Genomic DNA, 19,843 nt, shown 5'->3' with positions numbered 1-19,843 from the left:
TCAAAATTTTGACGGGCGTATAAAAACATTGAACCGCACCCGATTACGGTACCTCGAATGACCGAATAACACTGTTATTATCCGAATAACACATGAAATGACCGAATAACACTTCAAATGTCAATATTAACACATTTGTGTTACCCGGCTGTTGACCACTGTTGGAAATGACCCCATTAATTTAATGTCAAGGTTTTCAATAAGACAATCTTGATAAATCGATGCCTATTTTAATGGTAGATGACGCTAATTCAAAGATATTTAACTGTCAAATTTTTTTTTTTAATTCATTTATTTGTTCAGTTTGACGATCATGGGCTCACCAAATAACAAATCATCATGGAAGGAGAGTTTCATACTCCGGATGTTTGGTATTACGTATTTACTTTATTCTCTATTTTTTATCTTGAATAAAATGCTAAATAATTAAAAAAAAAAAACGGAAAATCCCTGAAAATAATTATATGGATAAAGTTAAGTAAAATTAAACAACAGCCGAATATTTTAATAATCTTGTAAGCAAAATGAAGTTGGTGTTCACCATGTTAACATGTAGAAATACATACTAAAAATACTAGTCGTTTGGATGTGAGCATACGGTCTTAATATTATGTGTACAATATGAAAAGCTTTAAAACAACCACACGGAGTCTAGAACAAGTGTGAAGATTTTACAACAACACAAATTGCCATTAAGAACTTTGAACAGACACATGTACATGAGATGAGACTTTATTTTAAAATCTTAACTTTTGATATGGGACAGCCTAATAAAGAATGAGATGAGTTAATAACAGTGTTTGTGAGTATTCAACTCTAGCTCCCCTTACCTTGGACAGTGGTAGGTATAATTACACAACATAAGTACATGAGATGAGACTTTATTTTAAAATCTCAACTTTTGATATGGGACAGCCTAATAAAGAATGAGATGGGTTAACAGTGTTTGTGAGTATTCAACTCTAGCTCCCCTTACCTTGGACAGTGGTAGGTATAATTACACAACATATACAAATCAGTTACAAATATCTAAATCATAAAAAATCATAAAAAAAAAGATGAGAGGGTATTGCCATCTTCACAATTGTTTAATTCACTGTCCTTTAGGGACGACTGAAGATAAAAAACTTAATTCTTATAGTTTCTTCATTGACCCCCTAGACCCTCTTAACTTAATTTGGGAAACATTGATTGACCAATAAGGATATATGTAAAATCGATGTCAATTGCTTTGCTTCATAAAAAAAGAATGGCCAATGTAGATACAAGTATCTTGTCTTAGGGAGGGATAAATCCTACTTTGTAAAGGATCACTCTGATTTAAACAAAAAATTCTCTGAAACTGATATTATCAAGATGCTTGATTTCTTGATTGACAACATATTTTTTACGTGCGGAGTACGTGTTTTTCAACAGACTGTCGGCATTCCAATGGGAACAAACTGTGCCCCTCTACTTGCCGACTTATTTCTTTATTGTTATGAGGCTGACTTCATGCAGGAACTTCTTAGGAAGAAAGATATAAGAAGTTAGCAATATCCTTTAACTCTACTTTCCGCCATATAGATGATGTTCTTTCACTAAATAATTCAAAATTTGGTGACTATGTGGAACGCATCTATCCCATCGAGCTAGAGATAAAGGATACTACAGATACAGTTAAGTCGGCCTCATATCTTGACTTACATCTAGAAATTGACAATGAGGGTCAGTTGAAAAAAAAATTTTTACGACTTTCTAATTGTGAACTTTCCATTTCTAAGTAGCAATATTCCAGCAGCACCTGCATACGGGATATATATCTCCCAACTGATACGATATTCCCGTGCTTGCATTTCCTATCATGATTTTCTTGATAGAGGGTTGCTGCTCACAAGGAAGCTATTAAACCGAGAGTTCCAAATGGTGAAGTTGAAATCATCCCTTCGTAAATTTTACGGACGCCATCACGAGTTGGTTGACCGTTATGGAATAACCGTTTCACAAATGATATCGGATATGTTCCTTACGTCGTTACTACAATCCCCTTCCCTTTCATGAATGTGACCTACCGAATTAGACTATTTACCGGATTTGATATCATATAAGCAAAACGACGGGTGCCACATGTGGAGCAGGATCTGCGTACCCTTCCGGAGCACCTGAGATCACCCCTAGTTTTTTGGTGGGGTTCGAATTGTTTATTCTTTATTTTTCTATGTTGTGTCATGTGTGCTGTTGTTTGTTTGTCTTTTTCATTTTTAGCCATGGCGTTGTCAGTTTGTTTTAGATTTATGAGTTTGACTGTCTTTCGTCACTCTTTTATACAAAACTTGCAGCAATTTGACCCTCACCCCAAACTATTTTAACTAAGTTTTTTTTATCCTTCATTGATTTTTTGATGTCGTCCCTTAAACAGTTAAAGAAAAATATTGTAGAAAAATATTTAATAAAGAAAATTCCAGAAAAAGAAAGCAACATCTTTTTAAATCATATGAATTTCTAGTTCCTGCAGCAACCCTTTTCAGACTATTTTTAATTAGTAGCCATCTGTGACATTTTCTTTTGAATGTCGATCTGCTTATTTTCATTTATCGGTCTGTACAGTTTTAAAAAAAGTTTACTGTTTTCGTGTTTTCTATATTTGCTATGATATAAAGGTGTACGTTATCAAATAAATATTTAGATTTTGTCCTTCTTTAGCCAAATTGATTCTCCACAAAGTTGCAATTATTCATGTATTAATTGTTGGTTATTTATCATTTTTCTAGTTGTCAACACAGAAAGATTTTTTTTATCTAAAGTATAGGAGCAATTCTCTTTATTGGTTGCACCGTATCAAGTGAAAGAACACATATACATTCGTATGATGCACTATTATTCATTTCGTCAAAGCGTTTTCAATTTATTACTCGGTCACTGTTTGACAGGTGTCCACCCACTGTACACCATCAAATTAGTTACTGATGTTTTCCTTTGGAAATTTGGTTAAAACAAACTAGCCTCAATCTTTTATAATATATATATATAATCCACGAGACCACAAAATGAATACACAATTTGTCTAGTTTATTATTCAATTTGGAATTATTGTGGTGTAAGAATATATACAATGATACAAGAAAGTTTAAAGGTGTGACAAAAACGTCGAACTCCAAGCAGGTTCAATAAGGGGAATGCATTAAATAAAGGCAGAAGTAGTATACCAGTGTTCAAAAGTCATAAATGGAGAGAAAACAAATCCGGGTTACAAACTTAAGCCGATCAAAACAATGGAACAACAGGAACACTTAAGTGCAACAACAACCAAAAAAAAAACGCCTTCAAACATAGAAACAAACTGTTTGATAACAACTGCCATATTCCTGACTTGGTACGGGACATTTCGAGAGTAAATGGGGGGTTGAACCTGGTTTTATGGCTAGTCAAACCTCCCGCTTATATACTTATATGACAATGTTAAAACATAGGACTAAAATGAAATAACTACGTGACATAAATATAACACAAACACACGCAAGAACACTCATCACAGAGAAACGCACAAAAAATATATAATAGTCGATACAACATGCAAATCGCAGAACAACAACGACAATCTATAATTAACGGACACCAAATGCAGGGACGCACTTACGTAATGAACATGCAATCTCGAACAATATACAATACTTTTTACAGATAAAACAGATTTCATGACAATAGTGGTATTGAAAGACAATTTTATAATTATTTGGACTACAAACGATAAACATAACAGTCTCTAACCGAAATCATAACAGAAAATCAAAAATAAATACAAGAATGTTGGATGTACAAAATACAGGTACGCGCTGTAGAGCAAATCAAAGTCACACTCGGTATAAAATCCATAACGTTATTAATAGTTATCAAAGGTACCAGGATTATAATTTAGTACGCCAGACGCGCGTTTCGTCTCCATAAGACTCCTCAGTGACGCTCATATCAAAATATTTATAAAGCCAAACAAGTACGAAGTTGAAGAGCATTGAGGATCCAAAATTCCAAAAAGTTGTGCCAAATACGGCTAAGGTAATCTATTCCTGGGATAAGAAAATCCTTAGGTTTTACAAATATTTAAAGTTTTATATTCAGGAAATTTATAAAAATGACCACATAATTGATATTCATGTCAACACCGAAGTGCTGACTACTGGGCTGGTTAAACCCTCGGGGACGAAACGTCCACCAGCAGTGGCATCGACCCAGTGGTGTAAATAGTTATCAAAGGTACCAGGATTATAATTTAGTACGCCAGACGCGCGTTTCGTCTACATAAGACTCATCAGTGACGCTCATATCAAAATATTTATAAAGCCAAACAAGTACGAAGTTGAAGAGCATTGAGTATCCAAAATTCCAAAAAGTTGTGCCAAATACGGCTAAGGTAATCTATTCCTGGGATAAGAAAAATTGACAAAATTACCAACCAATGGAACAATTGGAAAACAACTGCCATATTCCTGATTATATGACTTTTAGTACATGATGTCTAATCGAAAACAGGACTGATTACCGAAAAATTAACATAAACCAAATGTCCTGAAAACATCTTCTTTTCATTAGAAAACAAATACTTTAAATATACAGACTCCCTTCTGTCTCGATGGTAGGTCACGCATTAATAATATTCAGTGAATATAAAGATAAGGAAATATGATCTGATTGTCAATGAGGCAACCATCTATTAGAGACCTAAGAACGAGGAAATAAACAAGTCTACATGTATATAGGGCATAGTACTACCTGTAATGATAATCACAATCCATACACATCTAGATATAGGGCATTGTACGACATTCATTTATAATCAAAATCCATGAAGTAAGTTATAAGAGGCCTTGGCATGACAAAATGTAAAACAATCCAATGGTCTATTTAAATCTCGGAACTTTATTTCCACTTTAAGGACATGAAATTTCATGCGATGTCATGTATGCATGGTTAACATATCTATATCACGAAGTTTGTCATACAGTGGTGAACTACAGCTCTGTAGATAAGGTCATGACTGGATATTTAAATACGTTTTGTGTCAAGTAAAATAAACTATCTGAAAGTCTGAAAAAAAAACACATTCAAAAAAATAATAAATAAAGGCAACAGTAGTATACCGCTGTTCAAAACTCATAAATCCATGGACAAATAATAAAATCGGGGTAACAAACTAAAACCGAGGGAAAAGCATTAAATATAAGAGGAGAACAACGACATAACACTAAAATGTAACACACATAGACAAAATCCCACGAGAATAACAAATATATATAACTTCTGTACCTTTTTTAATAACACACCTATAAAAAAGGTAAACTCATAAAAATATTGAACTCAAATTCAAAACGGAAAATCTCTAATCAAATGGCAAAATCAAAAGCTCAAACACATCAAATGAATGGATAACATCTGTAGTATTTCTGTCTTGGTACAGACATTTTCATATGTAGAACATATGCATGACCAAAACAAACAGACATAAAAGGTAAAAATGTCACAAATAAGAGGTTACAGAAGTCAACATTGTGTTATAATCTTTATCACAATAAAAACAAACAAATATTTTAAAGACTAGACGTGTCATACAGCTTGGCATCATTTTGAGCATCAACATCTTTTATGTTCAATTATATATTGTAACCAGTATGCTACATATACGCATACAATGCTCATAATTGAGCTTGACATTGCTCAAATTATCTAATGTTTATCAAGAGGGATGTTTCTTTATCAAAGATGTTGATTTAATGCTGAAAATTCGAAAAAAAAATTACAGAATTATTTTATTTCATATTGTTTTCTCACTCTAAATTTAAAAATAAAACAATAGCAATAATATGGTGTGTCATTTTTTTTTTAACTCATTGGAAGGGTTCAAATCGGTTCGTAGACTTTGATGCTTTAATAATTAGGTCAAAACAACAAAACTTTCACATATAACTAGTGTAATTATTATTGATACAAAAAAGCTTCTTTTTTTGCACATTATACGTCGTGTCGAATTTGTAATTACCCTTTAACTATGATTATTTGTGTTGTATCGTCAAAGCTTTCAATAATTCTTAGCATTGTTTTAGCAAAATTTACAATGGCCTCAACCCATGATTTACAACATGCTCGGGTGTAGGGATTCAATATCATCATTAATTATCATTTGAATCTTTTGATTACAGAATATTTCGGATCGTAGTTTGTGTCATAAAATGCACAAAACCATCTCATTTTGAAAATATATCCAAGTGTGCCCAATTTGAAATATAATATGTATTCTCTTGTGAAGATATTTGTTCATTCTAGTAGTAAGGCTAGATTTTAAAACATATTCATTGATGAATCAAACTATGACCTATTTAATATTTTATGATAAAGTTGAAATTCAAGCCCATATTCGACCAAAAGTGAACCTTGTCTTTTGACCATTTCAGTATCTGTTTTGGCATATATTTTAACCATGCCCAAATTGAAATAAAAGCAGATTAATGATTTTGCTATATTTATCACTTATATTCTTTGACAAATAAGAGATTCAAGATTGATCTGAATTTTGATTATTTAGGAACTATGCCCTACATTTTCTCAAATGAAAAATCACGATTTTGCAAGTTTCGAATGAACTGGTTTGACAATGTATAAATATGAACTGATAGATTTCTGAAGGTTTATCTAGCTGATAGTCTCTTCGTCGCACCATGAAGTGGATCATTCTTGCTTGCTGTGGTAGGCTGCGTTATTTAATTTTCTACGTTGAATTCACATTTCCCAAGTGTGTAATATATCTTAAAAATTAAGCACCATATAACCATAGTCATCGAATATTCAAAACTGTTTGAGTTCCATATTATTTTGTTTTAAACGTTTCCAATTTTTTATTTGTAGTTGCTGTCGCATTTGGCGCTGCAAGGTATGCATTAACATTGGATATGTTTTATATGTAAATGAATATTCGAATATGTCTGAATGGCTAAACATAATGATTATTTTAATGTTGACGGACAGCTATATGCGTGTACAAATATTATGTTATTACAATAGTATTACAGTTCTAATTATATTACAAAATCATAAATTGTTAAATAGGGCTATTATGTTAGTAGATATATCAGATGTATAAGAGAGACATTAATAACATTTTTTTTTATTGAAACAAGTTCTTTATATTGTCTTGCAGACACGTATTAAATAATCAATGGTGATTCAATGTTTCTTTCGATTGAGCACACACATGTAAACTTACTATCTTGAGTCAAAATTCTCATCAGCAGCCGTATGAAACAAATTACCTTTTTAAAATGTTGAAATGTTAAAAATGATTGATCTATATAATATAGGCTCAAAATATGCGAATTCCATGAGTTTTAATCACTTTCAGGGTTAAACTCTTAGACTACGAGTCAAACGAAAGGGGAAAATATACCTTACTTTTTTTTTAATTCGACAAACCTTGTTGTAAATGTGTTAAAAATTGCGATGTGTCTGTTGTTAAAAAAGTTTTAAGGACTGTTTGAATGATTTTACACTAGTAATTTTTGGGGCCCTTTATAGCTAGTTGTTCTGTGTGAGCCAATGCTCTGTGACGAAGGCCGTTATTTTACCTATAATGGTTTACTGTTACAAATAGTGACTCGGAAGGAGGGTTGTCTCATTGGCACTAATCTAAAGGAAAAACACCTTCAAAAACATAGCAAAAGCCAAGAGCGACAAATAGAAAAACACGAATTCATTCGCACTACGCAAAAAACTGAACAATCCAAATTCAAGATATGTTAATGAACTAGTGTTCTCCGGACGTTCAGTTCCGGTTCCACTAACAACAACAATCGCGTCACCAAAATTCAAATGCGACGAAAAGTCGTGAACGGGGATAAAATTTTGTACATAAACTCTAAGATGGTTTTTTTTCGCATTATAGATGAAAAATTAACGCCCTGGCAAAAGAAAGTTTTCAATGTTTTGCATGTTCTGTGCAAGGCCCTGTTCGTTATAAATTCACGAAAAACTACTTTGTATTAAAACGTGATAATAAAAACAGATTATAATTCAAATAAAGTTACAATTTCATGCTTTTTTAATTAAATACAAACCAAATACAAACCAACACGAGCACAACAGAGTAAAGAATGAAAAGAGAGAAAAAAAGAAATGGTAAACGGAGAAAAAGAAGTCAGAATGATTCTTTATATTAAAGCATTACATGTATTTCATTCGTAATTTTAATGTTGACTCGCAAATGTTATATCAAGAAAAACACATATATTGAGTTCTGCTGCATTTTTCAAAATAATGAATTGTTATTTTATCTATCTTATTTTGTATCTTGTATAATTTAAGTCGACGTGCTGTTGAATGTAAAGTTGACGCTGACTGCACATGCCCTAACCATGGAGAAATTGCATCGTGTAACCAACATATGTGTCAATGTTCACATGATCATGGAGGTGTTGGGTAAGTTTACATTGTGCACGCCCCCTGTGGACTAGTTTACAAGTTGGACTTGTGTTTTTATATATTTGGTGGGATAATACTATATCATAAAATTGATACATACTTATCAACTGTTGGAATTTTGATATTCGAAATGACACCAAATGGCCTAAACTATACAAAGATTATCACAAATTTAATTTATCAAACACTGCAATTCTTTTTACTTTATGAATAAAAAATAAACAAATCATTACTCCTTTGAATAATAAGAATGCGTCTTTATTTTATAGCAGAATGTTTAAAAACACCAAAATTGCATCTTGTAGCCATCATATGTGTCAAAGTTCACATGATCACGGAGGTGGTGGTTAGGTTAACATTGTGCTTTTCTGAGCTTTGTAATCCATATAGAAAAAGTAACAACAGCCGGTCATGTGGTTTTATAGGCATGTTCGGGTGACATCATATCCAAAAATGTGAACAGAATTTTGAACCATATTAATTTTAATAACATAAACATTATCAAATGGCATGACATTTCTACATAGTTACATTAACTGTTCATGTTATAAGCACTGCCATTTATTTTATTGTATGAATTAAAAACAATATTGGTTCCTTTAAATTTAAGGAAATTAGTCTTATTTTGGAGGAGATTTTTTAAACAGACAAAAATATCTATAAAAACAATTAAAACCAAAATGGTACAGTTAAAGAGCTTGATGATTTGAAGTTTCCCATGTACGACAATTCAAGTTCTATTGTTGATCACTAGTATACAAACTCAAAGTTTCAAAACTTCAACATACTATAGTATTTTTTCAAGAGTAAGTAATATTAAAACATTTTTTTAATTTTTTCAATCTATAAATCTTTTTTGTTTGTAATTTTAGCCGACGTGCTGTTGAATGTCATGTAAACGCTGACTGCACATGCCCTAACCATGGAGAAATTGCATCTTGTAATCAACATATGTGTCAATGTTCACACGATCATGGAGGTGGTGGGTAAGTTTACATTGTGCTTTTCCTCACATTTCATATCCTCTGGAAAACTTTACACTAGCAGTCCTAGTGATTTTATAGGCTTGTTCGAGTAAGACCATATTTGAAAATTGGCACAGACTTACTTATAAACCATGAAGATACCGATAAAAGAAAAGCCGTCAATATGCAACAAGATCGTACATTGAACGAAGAATTGTTAGTATTCACTATCATTCCTTTTACTTTTTTCATCAAAATTGATATAAGAGTCTGACAGTACTTCTGTGTTGACATGAATTAAATTATCTGTATTTGGCAAAAGATTTTAGGAATTTGAGTCTGCACTGCTCTTTAACAGTTACATTTCTTACTTTAGTTGTCTTTTTTTACTTTAATGATTCGAACGTCACTCATGCACTGATAAGTTTTTGGTAGATGAAACACGCTTTCGGCAAACAGAATATCAATCATGTTAACCATGATAGTTTATTGATATAGAAATTATTACGCTTTTGAATTTTAAGAAGGAATTCGAATTTTTGGGCATATTATTTATGAAGAATTGATTATCTATAAAACAATTGAATATCACAGAAAGTTAATTGTATTGACCTTGATAACATGAAGTTTGCCATGTGGGGCAAAATTAATGCGAATTAGTTTGTTGATTTTTACAAAATTAAAAACTATTGTAGCTTTTTAAGTGTGATTAAAAAATGATTTAATTATTCAAATTCATATATCTTTTTTTTCGTGTAATTTTAGTCGACGTGCTGTTGAATGTCATGTAGCCGCTGACTGCACATGCCCTAACCATGGAGAAATTGCATCTTGTAACCAGCATATGTGTCAATGTTCCCACGATCATGGAGGTGGTGGGTAAGTTTACATTGTGCTTTTTCTTAGCTTCTTATACCTTCCGTTAGGTTTTTGCAACATCAGGACTTCTAATTGAATACGCTTGTTTTGGTCTCACAATATTATAATAAGAATATGTTCATTAAGTTTGGACTTTTATTTATTTTGAACTTTTGCATCACTGAAAAGGAATTTATTGTCGAAATAAACATCTAATGCAGTAACATTGGTACTGTTAACGTAACTGAAACAATCTTATAAACTGTAGTAATTTAGATAACAGAAATGGCATCACATCTTTTTAGTATTATGCATTATAAATGTTATAACAACTCCCATTCTTCGTTATTAATATAACGATGCAATTTGCAAGCATGACTACACAAAATAAAGTAGCACTCATATTTTAGGGCGAATTGTTTAAATCGACAAGTACCTTAAAAGTAAATCAAAATGTAAAAAATAGAAAATTTCACTGAGCTTGATTACATGAAGTTTCACATGCAAGCTTATGCATGCTCTATTGTTGATTACACCTCAAAGTTTCAAAACATTTATCTACTAATGGAGCTTTCTAATATGAGTTTTAATATCCCTTTGGTATCATCCGCCTCTCTTTTCTAAGTGTAGGTAATGAATTTTTAAAGATATTTCAATTTATTGATATGATTTATTGTAATTATAGTCGACGTGCTGTTGAATGTCATGTAAACGCTGACTGCACATGTCCTAACCATGGAGAAATTGCATATTGTAATCAACATATGTGTCAATGTTCACATGATCACGGAGGTGGTGGGTAAGTTAACATTATACTATTTTGCAGGTTTATACTGCCTCTTAATAAAGTTAAAACAGACGTACTTGTGATTTTAAAGTTCCATGAATTGTTAAGGTTACAAGCATTGTCATTCCGTTTTCATAATGAATAAAAAAAAATATGAAAAGATTATCAAACATCACAAAATGTTATTTTATTGAGCTTGATAGCATAAAGGCAGAAAGCATGACAATGCAGTTAGATTGCTGATTTGAGGGAACTAAAATATTCGAAACGAATATATACTTTTGTAGATTTCTAAGCGTAGGTGTTAAATGTTTTTAAAAGAGGGGCAAAATATACCAGAGGGACATTTAACTCATAGATCAAAAATTATCAGACAACGACATGGCCAAAAAAGAAAGTCAAACAGACAAATAATAGTACATGTAAAAACGACACAACATAGAAAACCAAAGACTAAGCAACACGAACCCCACAAAAAAACTTGGGGTGATCTAAGGTGCTCCGGAAGATATTTCAATTAATTTATCTTATTTTGTATAATTTTAGTCGGCGTGCTGTTGAATGTAAAGTTGACGCTGACTGCACTTGTCCTAACCATGGAGAAATAGCATCGTGTAATCAACATATGTGTCAATGTACCCACGATCATGGAGGTGTTGGGTAAGTTTACATTGTGCTGTTTTTTTTAGCTTTGTTTTCACGCTGGACAAGTTTACACCAATCGAACGTATGCTTTTAAAGACTTCATTGTCTCGCACAAGATTGAAAAATATTAAACAGATTATTTATAAATTGTTCAAATGGCAAGAAATATCTATAGAGTACCATGAGTTTCATGTAATTAGCTCTTTCATTCCTTTTACTTTATTGATTTAAAATGAAACAAAAGAGGGACGAAAGATACCAAAGGGACAGTCAAACTCAAAAATCTAAAACAAACACAATTTCGCCTTGAATTTGAAGAAAGAAGTGTAATGTGTGTGGCAGATTGCTTAAACAGAAAATAATATCGCTAAAACAATTAAAGATCAAAACAGAAAACTTCAAAGAGCTTAATGGTGTGAAGTGTCTTTTACAATACAATAGACCACTTTCGAGTTCATCCGTCACCGGCAAAAACTCGTCAATTATGCGCGCCTTTATGACGTCTTTTACCAGATAGAGGGGATCGCCTGTATCCCTGCACTATTTACCTTCATCAAGCGTCTTAGTTATCGTCATTGTGCAGGATAAACTAGAAATAATGGTTGTTCTGTAGGTACTTAATGACAATTTCCTAATGACAGCAGCGCTGATTGTCAATTTTGAGATTTAATTTGCTGAATAATTCGTACAATATAGAATTATAGTTTTCCAACCACTCGCTCAACATTGAAACGGAAGTGACGACGCCCCTAAACGCACAAATGACGTTCACTTAAACCAGAGTTTTTGACGGAAATGCATCGAACTCGAAAGTTGTCTATTCAAGTTCTATTGTTTATTATACAAGACACAAAGTTTCAAAACTTTGACATACCATTGTCATTTTTCCAGTGCAGGTTCTAATGGGTTTTTTTTATATTTCAATTAATTTATGTTATTTCCCCAGAAGTATTTATTTGTTAAGTAGTTATGAAAATTGAAAATATTACACTTCTGAAAACGACTACTACATGTTTAGTACAGAGGAACATTCAAATTGATACCCAGATATACATGCAAACTCATAAATAAAAAATAAACTGATTACGCAATGGCTAAAAAAGAAAACGACAAAACGATAACCCATAGGACTTTAACAACAACATAGAAAATGACTGCACAACACGAACCCCAAGAAAAACTGCTCCCCATATGGCACACACCGCGTTGCTAATTTTAGTACACACCAGGTAATGAGTCTGATTCGGTAGGTCACATTCGGGAAAAGGAAATAGGATTGTAGTTGCAAATTAGGAACATATCCGTTTTCATCTGGTATCATCACCTAAAGTAATCCACATTTAACCTGATTCATGATTCACAAAGACACGTGTGATGATTTATTTAGTGAACAATAAAAATCAGTTTTAATGCTCATCCTTGTCACAATCAAAACAATGCACATTTGATATATAACTGACTATGATTTTCAATCGCAGATCTGAACAGTGTACGAGACATTATACACCTTTCAATGTAATAAGTACTCACGTTTTTGTATTAATAGTTCAGAGCCCGCATGAGCTGTCAATCAATTCGTAATTGTTTATAGTTTTTCATCTATTGCAAGATGTTTTTTTAAATAAGTGAGTTAAAAAATAAATCATATGATAAGAAAAAAGGCATAAGCTGAATGGTCCACCATTTCTGAAGGACCCTGGTTTTTCCGTTTTTATTTGTCAGAGGAATATCAATTGATTTTAAACATAGGGAACTTTTCTTTTGCTATTGCTATCGTGTATTAGCCATAATATTTCTCTTTCACTTAGGAAAAGGGAAACTGTTGCCTGCACTAATGTAACAACTTGTACCACTCTTTGTGCCCCAAGCATTGGTGAATGTAAGCATGACAAATGCCACTGTCATCATGAGCCTCCGTAAGTTATAATTTTAAAGATAAAAAATGCATTCACACAACAATTGTGTTATATATGTAAAGATATGTGTTATGATTGCCATTGAGACAACTATCCACCAAAGACATAATGAAAAGTATTTAAACAACAAAATGTCATCATGTTGATCATGTTAATATAATTAAAATCCATACTGTTCCAGGAATGACACAATGTTTAACAATTCAAAACAGAAAAGCAACAACATCTTTCATGCAAACAACAATAAACAAAACAAACAACAATTATGAGAGACAGCAAACAACGACAAAACTGCTCTAGACTTGGACATACAAATGTGGCAGCGTTAAACATGTTTATGAGCGCTTATATTCACTTAACCTGAGCAGAGATTCACTAATAGAAATAAGAAGCAGTCACATCAGTTAAAATACCGAAAACAACTAACCATTTATCTAGGTCTAAATATCAATCGGCACACCACGAATTAGGAGTAAAAACTCTAAATTCAGTTTGGGAAAAGCATGACTTTCTGCGATACCAAATCAAAACTATTGATAGGATCATTAGAGTTGAATTACTTGATAGCAATACATAAGTTAAGTTATGTGTTAATCTAAGATTATCAAATTAATGTTATATTGCCTGGCATCTTATATCAACCAGTTATAAAACTATATACCTAATCTCAAACAAACTTCATTAAAACTTTTATGAAACAGCCATATAACAAACCGCAACCTCAGTTTTAAAATTACATATTAACTAATTTCAACCAGTTATTAAACTATATAGTTCATCTCAACCAGTTATAAAGTACATCACGAAACTCAAAATTGTTTTTTTTTACACGTAGAGCACGCAGAGCTGCTTGTCAGACTGCTGTTGACTGTGTAAACTGTCCTCACGGAACAATAGCAGAATGTGATGCACACCATCAGTGCCAATGTAAACATGACAATGGTAATCCAGTAGGGTAAGTTCAGATATAGATGTAATCCACACATATGAAATTAAAACATTCATTTGAATTTAATTTAACAGTTTCCTGATGATTGCAAAAAGTGTTGACGTTTTTCAAACATTGATTTTATATCACATTTATACTCATAGACTGAAACAAAAACAAAATCATTCTGAATTTCCATCCTTATGGACTGCTAACCCTAATTGCGAGGTAAAGTCATGTGAATTAAAATTTAAATTTGGCAAAATTAGACTTTTATTGCAGTTACAAAATGAATTGTGTCAAGTTCAAACGATGTAGCCAAAATAATTTCTGAAATACGAGAAAATTGATCTATTGTGCAATAATTTAATTTTGGATGTAATGCGTCTTCTGATTGGCTGACGTTATTTTGTTATGCGCCCATAGACATAATTTAGTCAAGTGACCGTGACATCATCAACGTTTTTTCGTGGTTTTCTACAGTTTAAAATGGAATTTAGAATTAAATTATAAGAAATGACTGTAATTTGTTAAGTAGTTATGAAAATTGAAAATATTACACTTCTGAAAACGACTACTACATGTTTAGTACAGAGGAACCTTCAAATTGATACCCAGATATACATGCAAACTCATAAATAAAAAATAAACTGATTACGCAATGGCTAAAAAAGAAAACGACAAAACGATAACCCATAGGACTTTAACAACAACATAGAAAATGACTGCACAACACGAACCCCAAGAAAAACTGCTCCCCATATGGCACACACCGCGTTGCTAATTTTAGTACACACCAGGTAATGAGTCTGATTCGGTAGGTCACATTCGGGAAAAGGAAATAGGATTGTAGTTGCAAATTAGGAACATATCCGTTTTCATCTGGTATCATCACCTAAAGTAATCCACATTTAAGCTGATTCATGATTCACAAAGACACGTGTGATGATTTATTTAGTGAACAATAAAAATCAGTTTTAATGCTCATCCTTGTCACAATCAAAACAATGCACATTTGATATATAACTGACTATGATTTTCAATCGCAGATCTGAACAGTGTACGAGACATTATACATCTTTCAATGTAATAAGTACTCACGTTTTTGTATTAATAGTTCAGAGCCCGCATGAGCTGTCAATCAATTCGTAATTGTTTATAGTTTTTCATCTATTGCAAGATGTTTTTTTAAATAAGTGAGTTAAAAAATAAATCATATGATAAGAAAAAAGGCATAAGCTGAATGGTCTATCATTTCTGAAGGACCCTGGTTTTTCCATTTTTATTTGTCAGAGGAATATCAATTGATTTTAAACATAGGGAACTTTTCTTTTGCTATTGCTATCGTGTATTAGCCATAATATTTCTCTTTCACTTAGGAAAAGGGAAACTGTTGCCTGTACTAATGTAACAACTTGTACCACTCTTTGTGCCCCAAGCATTGGTGAATGTAAGCATGACAAATGCCATTGTCATCATGAGCCTCCGTAAGTTATAATTTTAGAGATAAAAAATGCATTCACACAACAATTGTGTTATATATGTAAAGATATGTGTTATGATTGCCATTGAGACAACTATCCACCAAAGACATAATGAAAAGTATTAAAACAACAAAATGTCATCATGTTGTCATGTTAATATAATTAAAATCCATACTGTTCCAGGAATGACACAATGTTTAACAATTCAAAACAGAAAAGCAACAACATCTTTCATGCAAACAACAATAAACAAAACAAACAACAATTATGACAGACAGCAAACAACGATAAAACTGCTCTAGACTTGGACATACAAATGTGGCAGCGTTAAACATGTTTATGAGCGCTTATATTCACTTAACCTGAGCAGAGATTCACTAATAGAAATAAAAAGCAGTCACATCAGTTAAAATACCGAAAACAACTAACCATTTATCTAGGTCTAAATATCAATCGGCAAACCACGGATTAGGAGTAAAAACTCTAAATTCAGTTTGGGAAAAGCATGACTTTCTGCGATGCCAAATCAAAACTATTGATAGGATCATTAGAGTTGAATTACTTGATAGCAATACATAAGTTAAGTTATGTGTTAATCTAAGATTATCAAATTAATGTTATATTGCCTGGCATCTTATATCAACCAGTTATAAAACTATATACCTAATCTCAAACAAACTTCATTAAAACTTTTATGAAACAGCCATATAACAAACCGCAACCTCAGTTTTAAAATTACATATTAACTAATTTCAACCAGTTATAAAACTATATAATTCATCTCAACCAGTTATAAAGTACATCACGAAACTCAAAATTGTTTTTTTACACGTAGAGCACGCAGAGCTGCTTGTCAGACTGCTGTTGACTGTGTAAACTGTCCTCACGGAACAGTAGCAGAATGTGATGCACACCATCAGTGCCAATGTAAACATGACAATGGTAATCCAGTAGGGTAAGTTCAGATATAGATGTAATCCACACATATGAAATTAAAACATTCATTTGAATTTAATTTAACAGTTTCCTGATGATTGCAAAAAGTGTTGACGTTTTTCAAACATTGATTTTATATCACATTTATACTCATAGACTGAAACAAAAACAAAATCATTCTGAATGTCCATCCTTATGGACTGCTAACCCTTATTGCGAGGTAAAGTCATGTGAATTAAAATTTAAATTTGGCAAAATTAGACTTTTATTGCAGTTACAAAATGAATTGTGTCAAGTTCAAACGATGTAGCCAAAATAATTTCTGAAATACGAGAAAATTGATCTATTGTGCAATAATTTAATTTTGGATGTAATGCGTCTTCTGATTGGCTGACGTTATTTTGTTATGCGCCAATAGACATAATTTAGTCAAGTGACCGTGACATCATCAACGTTTTTTCGTGGTTTTCTACAGTTTAAAATGGAATTTAGAATTAAATTATAAGAAATGACTGTAATATTTTTTCTGTTTATTTGAAATAACATAAAAAAATGTGGTGCACACTGTTAAATAACCCGCTACGCGCGTTATTCAGTGTGCACCAAATTTTTAATGTTATTTCTTCATAGACAGAAAAAAATATCATAGTCATTCCTTAATTATAGTTAATTTATTACACTAATTTTTATGAAATTGATTTGACATGTTTGATATGAGACAGTATTTAGAATTTAATAAAAATATGGTGACACGTTTACGTGGTTTATGTAATACCAAAGTAAATGAAATGAAAAAAATATTTTCCTATACTAAAACAATCGTAAATGCAAATGTCTTAGATGTGTATTACTTTTTTATGCACGTATTATTTTACGTACTTAATTTGTAACTTTTGAGAAAAAAGCCTGAAAAATAATTAATGTTCGTGTATGAATGCGATGATGCCATATGAATTAAAAATTTTGAATTCTGAAATACTAATGAAAAAAAAATTATGCAATATAATTGATCTATAACACATGCATTAAGTTATTGATATGATATAAATCAGATCTCTAGAATTTAATAAGATAGGGTGGTTTGTGCTATCAAAGCAAATTAAAAGGGTATCAATCCCAAAATTAAATCGTAAATACAAATGCCATTAGATATGCATTCAGTGTTTGGCCCATGTTATTTTCAATTTCGAATGTGTTACTTTTAACAAGAGTATTCCTACTTAAACATAAAATTGGACTACAGGTCCTACTGTTGCCTATACTTGCTTACATCCACTTCATTCGAACTTTGGTGGACAGTTGTCTCTTTGGCAATCATTCCACATTTCTTTTTCTTTACTATATAAAAACCAATCAAATATGCAATGTTTGTAATTTGTTACATACACTTTTTTTATTTTGTAGGAAAAGACAAGTTATGTGTCATAACAATGCAGAGTGTGTGGCACATTGCAGTCCTCATATTGGTACATGCAATAATAATAAATGTCATTGTCAACAGCATTAGTGCTGGACAAGTAAGTTTTACGATTCACGTTGTGGTTTATGGTTTTCGCTGGCAACGCTATACTGATTCCGCTTTATCGTTGTTAGTAGGTAGCGTAATTTGTAAAATTATTTTCAAATGACAGTAGATTTTGTTATTTATTTACCTACATCCCATAAATGTCTCAGTATATAAAAACATTACAAGATTTCATGAACGAGCAGAGTATAGACTTTGTTTTTTACTTTTTCCTAGGGTTAAGCGTATTATTTTTAAATTTCCTGTTAAGTTCTTTCGGTGAATTTTTTTTTGCGGGGGAGGGGGGCTTAGTTTTTCACAAAGGAGTTATTTCATGTTCTGCGAAATAATAGTTTAAGTTTGTGTATCATAAATAAGTGTTGCCGTATATCGAGTTTGAAATAATAAAAAATAGAATCAAATATATTGCTGAATATTGAAAATTAATTATCCTTAATATCGATTTAATTTATATTTCAGAATAAAGACAAAGGAGACATTTTCATCTAACAAATAAATATTTTTCTACATTTCGTTATATAGGGTATTTGTATATATGATTTGAACGGGAGTTATTAATTCATGACGCATACACATTTTTGTGTTGGATATCGTTTTAATTTTATTGAAAATACTAAAAACAACTAGAAATATAAAAGGAAACCAAAGGACAAACTCGATTAACATGGGAATTGTATAAAAAAATGATACAAACATATTTAAAATCTTACTTACACACTGATTCTAACAACACATACACCGAAATTTTCAAAATGCTGAACGTTTATATCGACAACATTGTTGTTGAGTATGATGGATTGGTATTCCAACAGACAGTCAGCATTTAAATAGTCATTTATTGTGCATCCTTCTGGTCTGCTTATTTACTCACATGAAGTTGAAAAAACTCCGTGTAAAGTTCGTTATTGTACACTCAGATGTATCGACGATTTCATGTCCTTTAATAATCGTAACTATAATCTATAAAAACATTCAACTTTCCAATCGCGCAAGCTCCTATTTCTCAGAAGTAACGTACTCTCAACCCCTTAGTATAGAGTAGCCACATCTTTATATGTCGCTCGTGCATGTGTACACTATACGGACGACTTCATTTACACCAAAAAATATCCAATAGAGTTGTGAGGAAGATAGACTGAATTTAACAATACCTAAGGGATACAATCACAATCATATATTTTGACTTACAACTGGAAAAATTTAACTGAGAATGAGGAAACACCAAAGAAGCGCCTGCATATGGAGTATATATTTCATAGTTGGTTGTAATATTCAAGGTTATTTTTTGTACTTATGTAATTTCCTTAGTTATGGTTACTGTTCTGGATCAACTATCAAGTCAAGGGTTCCAACAGGG

At 31.9% G+C, this 19,843-nt stretch overlaps 1 protein-coding gene across 4 annotated transcripts; it reads left to right on the top strand.

Moving 5' to 3' along the window:
- The first annotated feature begins 6,600 nt into the window (after positions 1-6,600).
- Positions 6,601-19,003, top strand: LOC139511850 (cell death abnormality protein 1-like). Of its 4 annotated transcripts, XM_071298963.1 has the most exons (13): positions 6,601-6,714; positions 6,874-6,898; positions 8,326-8,439; positions 9,315-9,428; positions 10,173-10,286; positions 10,951-11,064; positions 11,599-11,712; positions 13,506-13,613; positions 14,449-14,568; positions 15,921-16,028; positions 16,861-16,980; positions 18,366-18,478; positions 18,946-19,003. In XM_071298963.1, exons 1-12 carry the CDS (start codon positions 6,687-6,689, stop codon positions 18,466-18,468), a joined length of 1,182 nt encoding a protein of 393 aa, XP_071155064.1. In that variant the 5' UTR covers positions 6,601-6,686; the 3' UTR covers positions 18,469-18,478; positions 18,946-19,003. The 4 variants fall into 4 exon arrangements, with proteins under 4 accessions (XP_071155064.1, XP_071155065.1, XP_071155068.1 ...); XM_071298964.1 differs by lacking the exon at positions 10,173-10,286; XM_071298967.1 differs by lacking the exons at positions 13,506-13,613; positions 14,449-14,568.
- The last annotated feature ends 840 nt before the right edge of the window (positions 19,004-19,843 follow it).

This window comes from Mytilus edulis, chromosome 2 (assembly GCF_963676685.1).
Source record: "Mytilus edulis chromosome 2, xbMytEdul2.2, whole genome shotgun sequence".
Classification (NCBI taxonomy): domain Eukaryota; kingdom Metazoa; phylum Mollusca; class Bivalvia; order Mytilida; family Mytilidae; genus Mytilus; species Mytilus edulis.
This window is presented reverse-complemented; position numbering and strand designations above follow the sequence as displayed.

Bases quoted from the DNA above. Each gene is read 5' to 3' on its own strand.
- LOC139511850 (XM_071298963.1), top strand. From the start codon at position 6,687: ATGAAGTGGATCATTCTTGCTTGCTGTG. The intron at 10,287-10,950 runs GTAAGTTTACAT...TTGTAATTATAG, and splicing joins CACGATCATGGAGGTGGTGG to TCGACGTGCTGTTGAATGTC. The intron at 13,614-14,448 runs GTAAGTTATAAT...TTTTACACGTAG, and splicing joins CACTGTCATCATGAGCCTCC to AGCACGCAGAGCTGCTTGTC.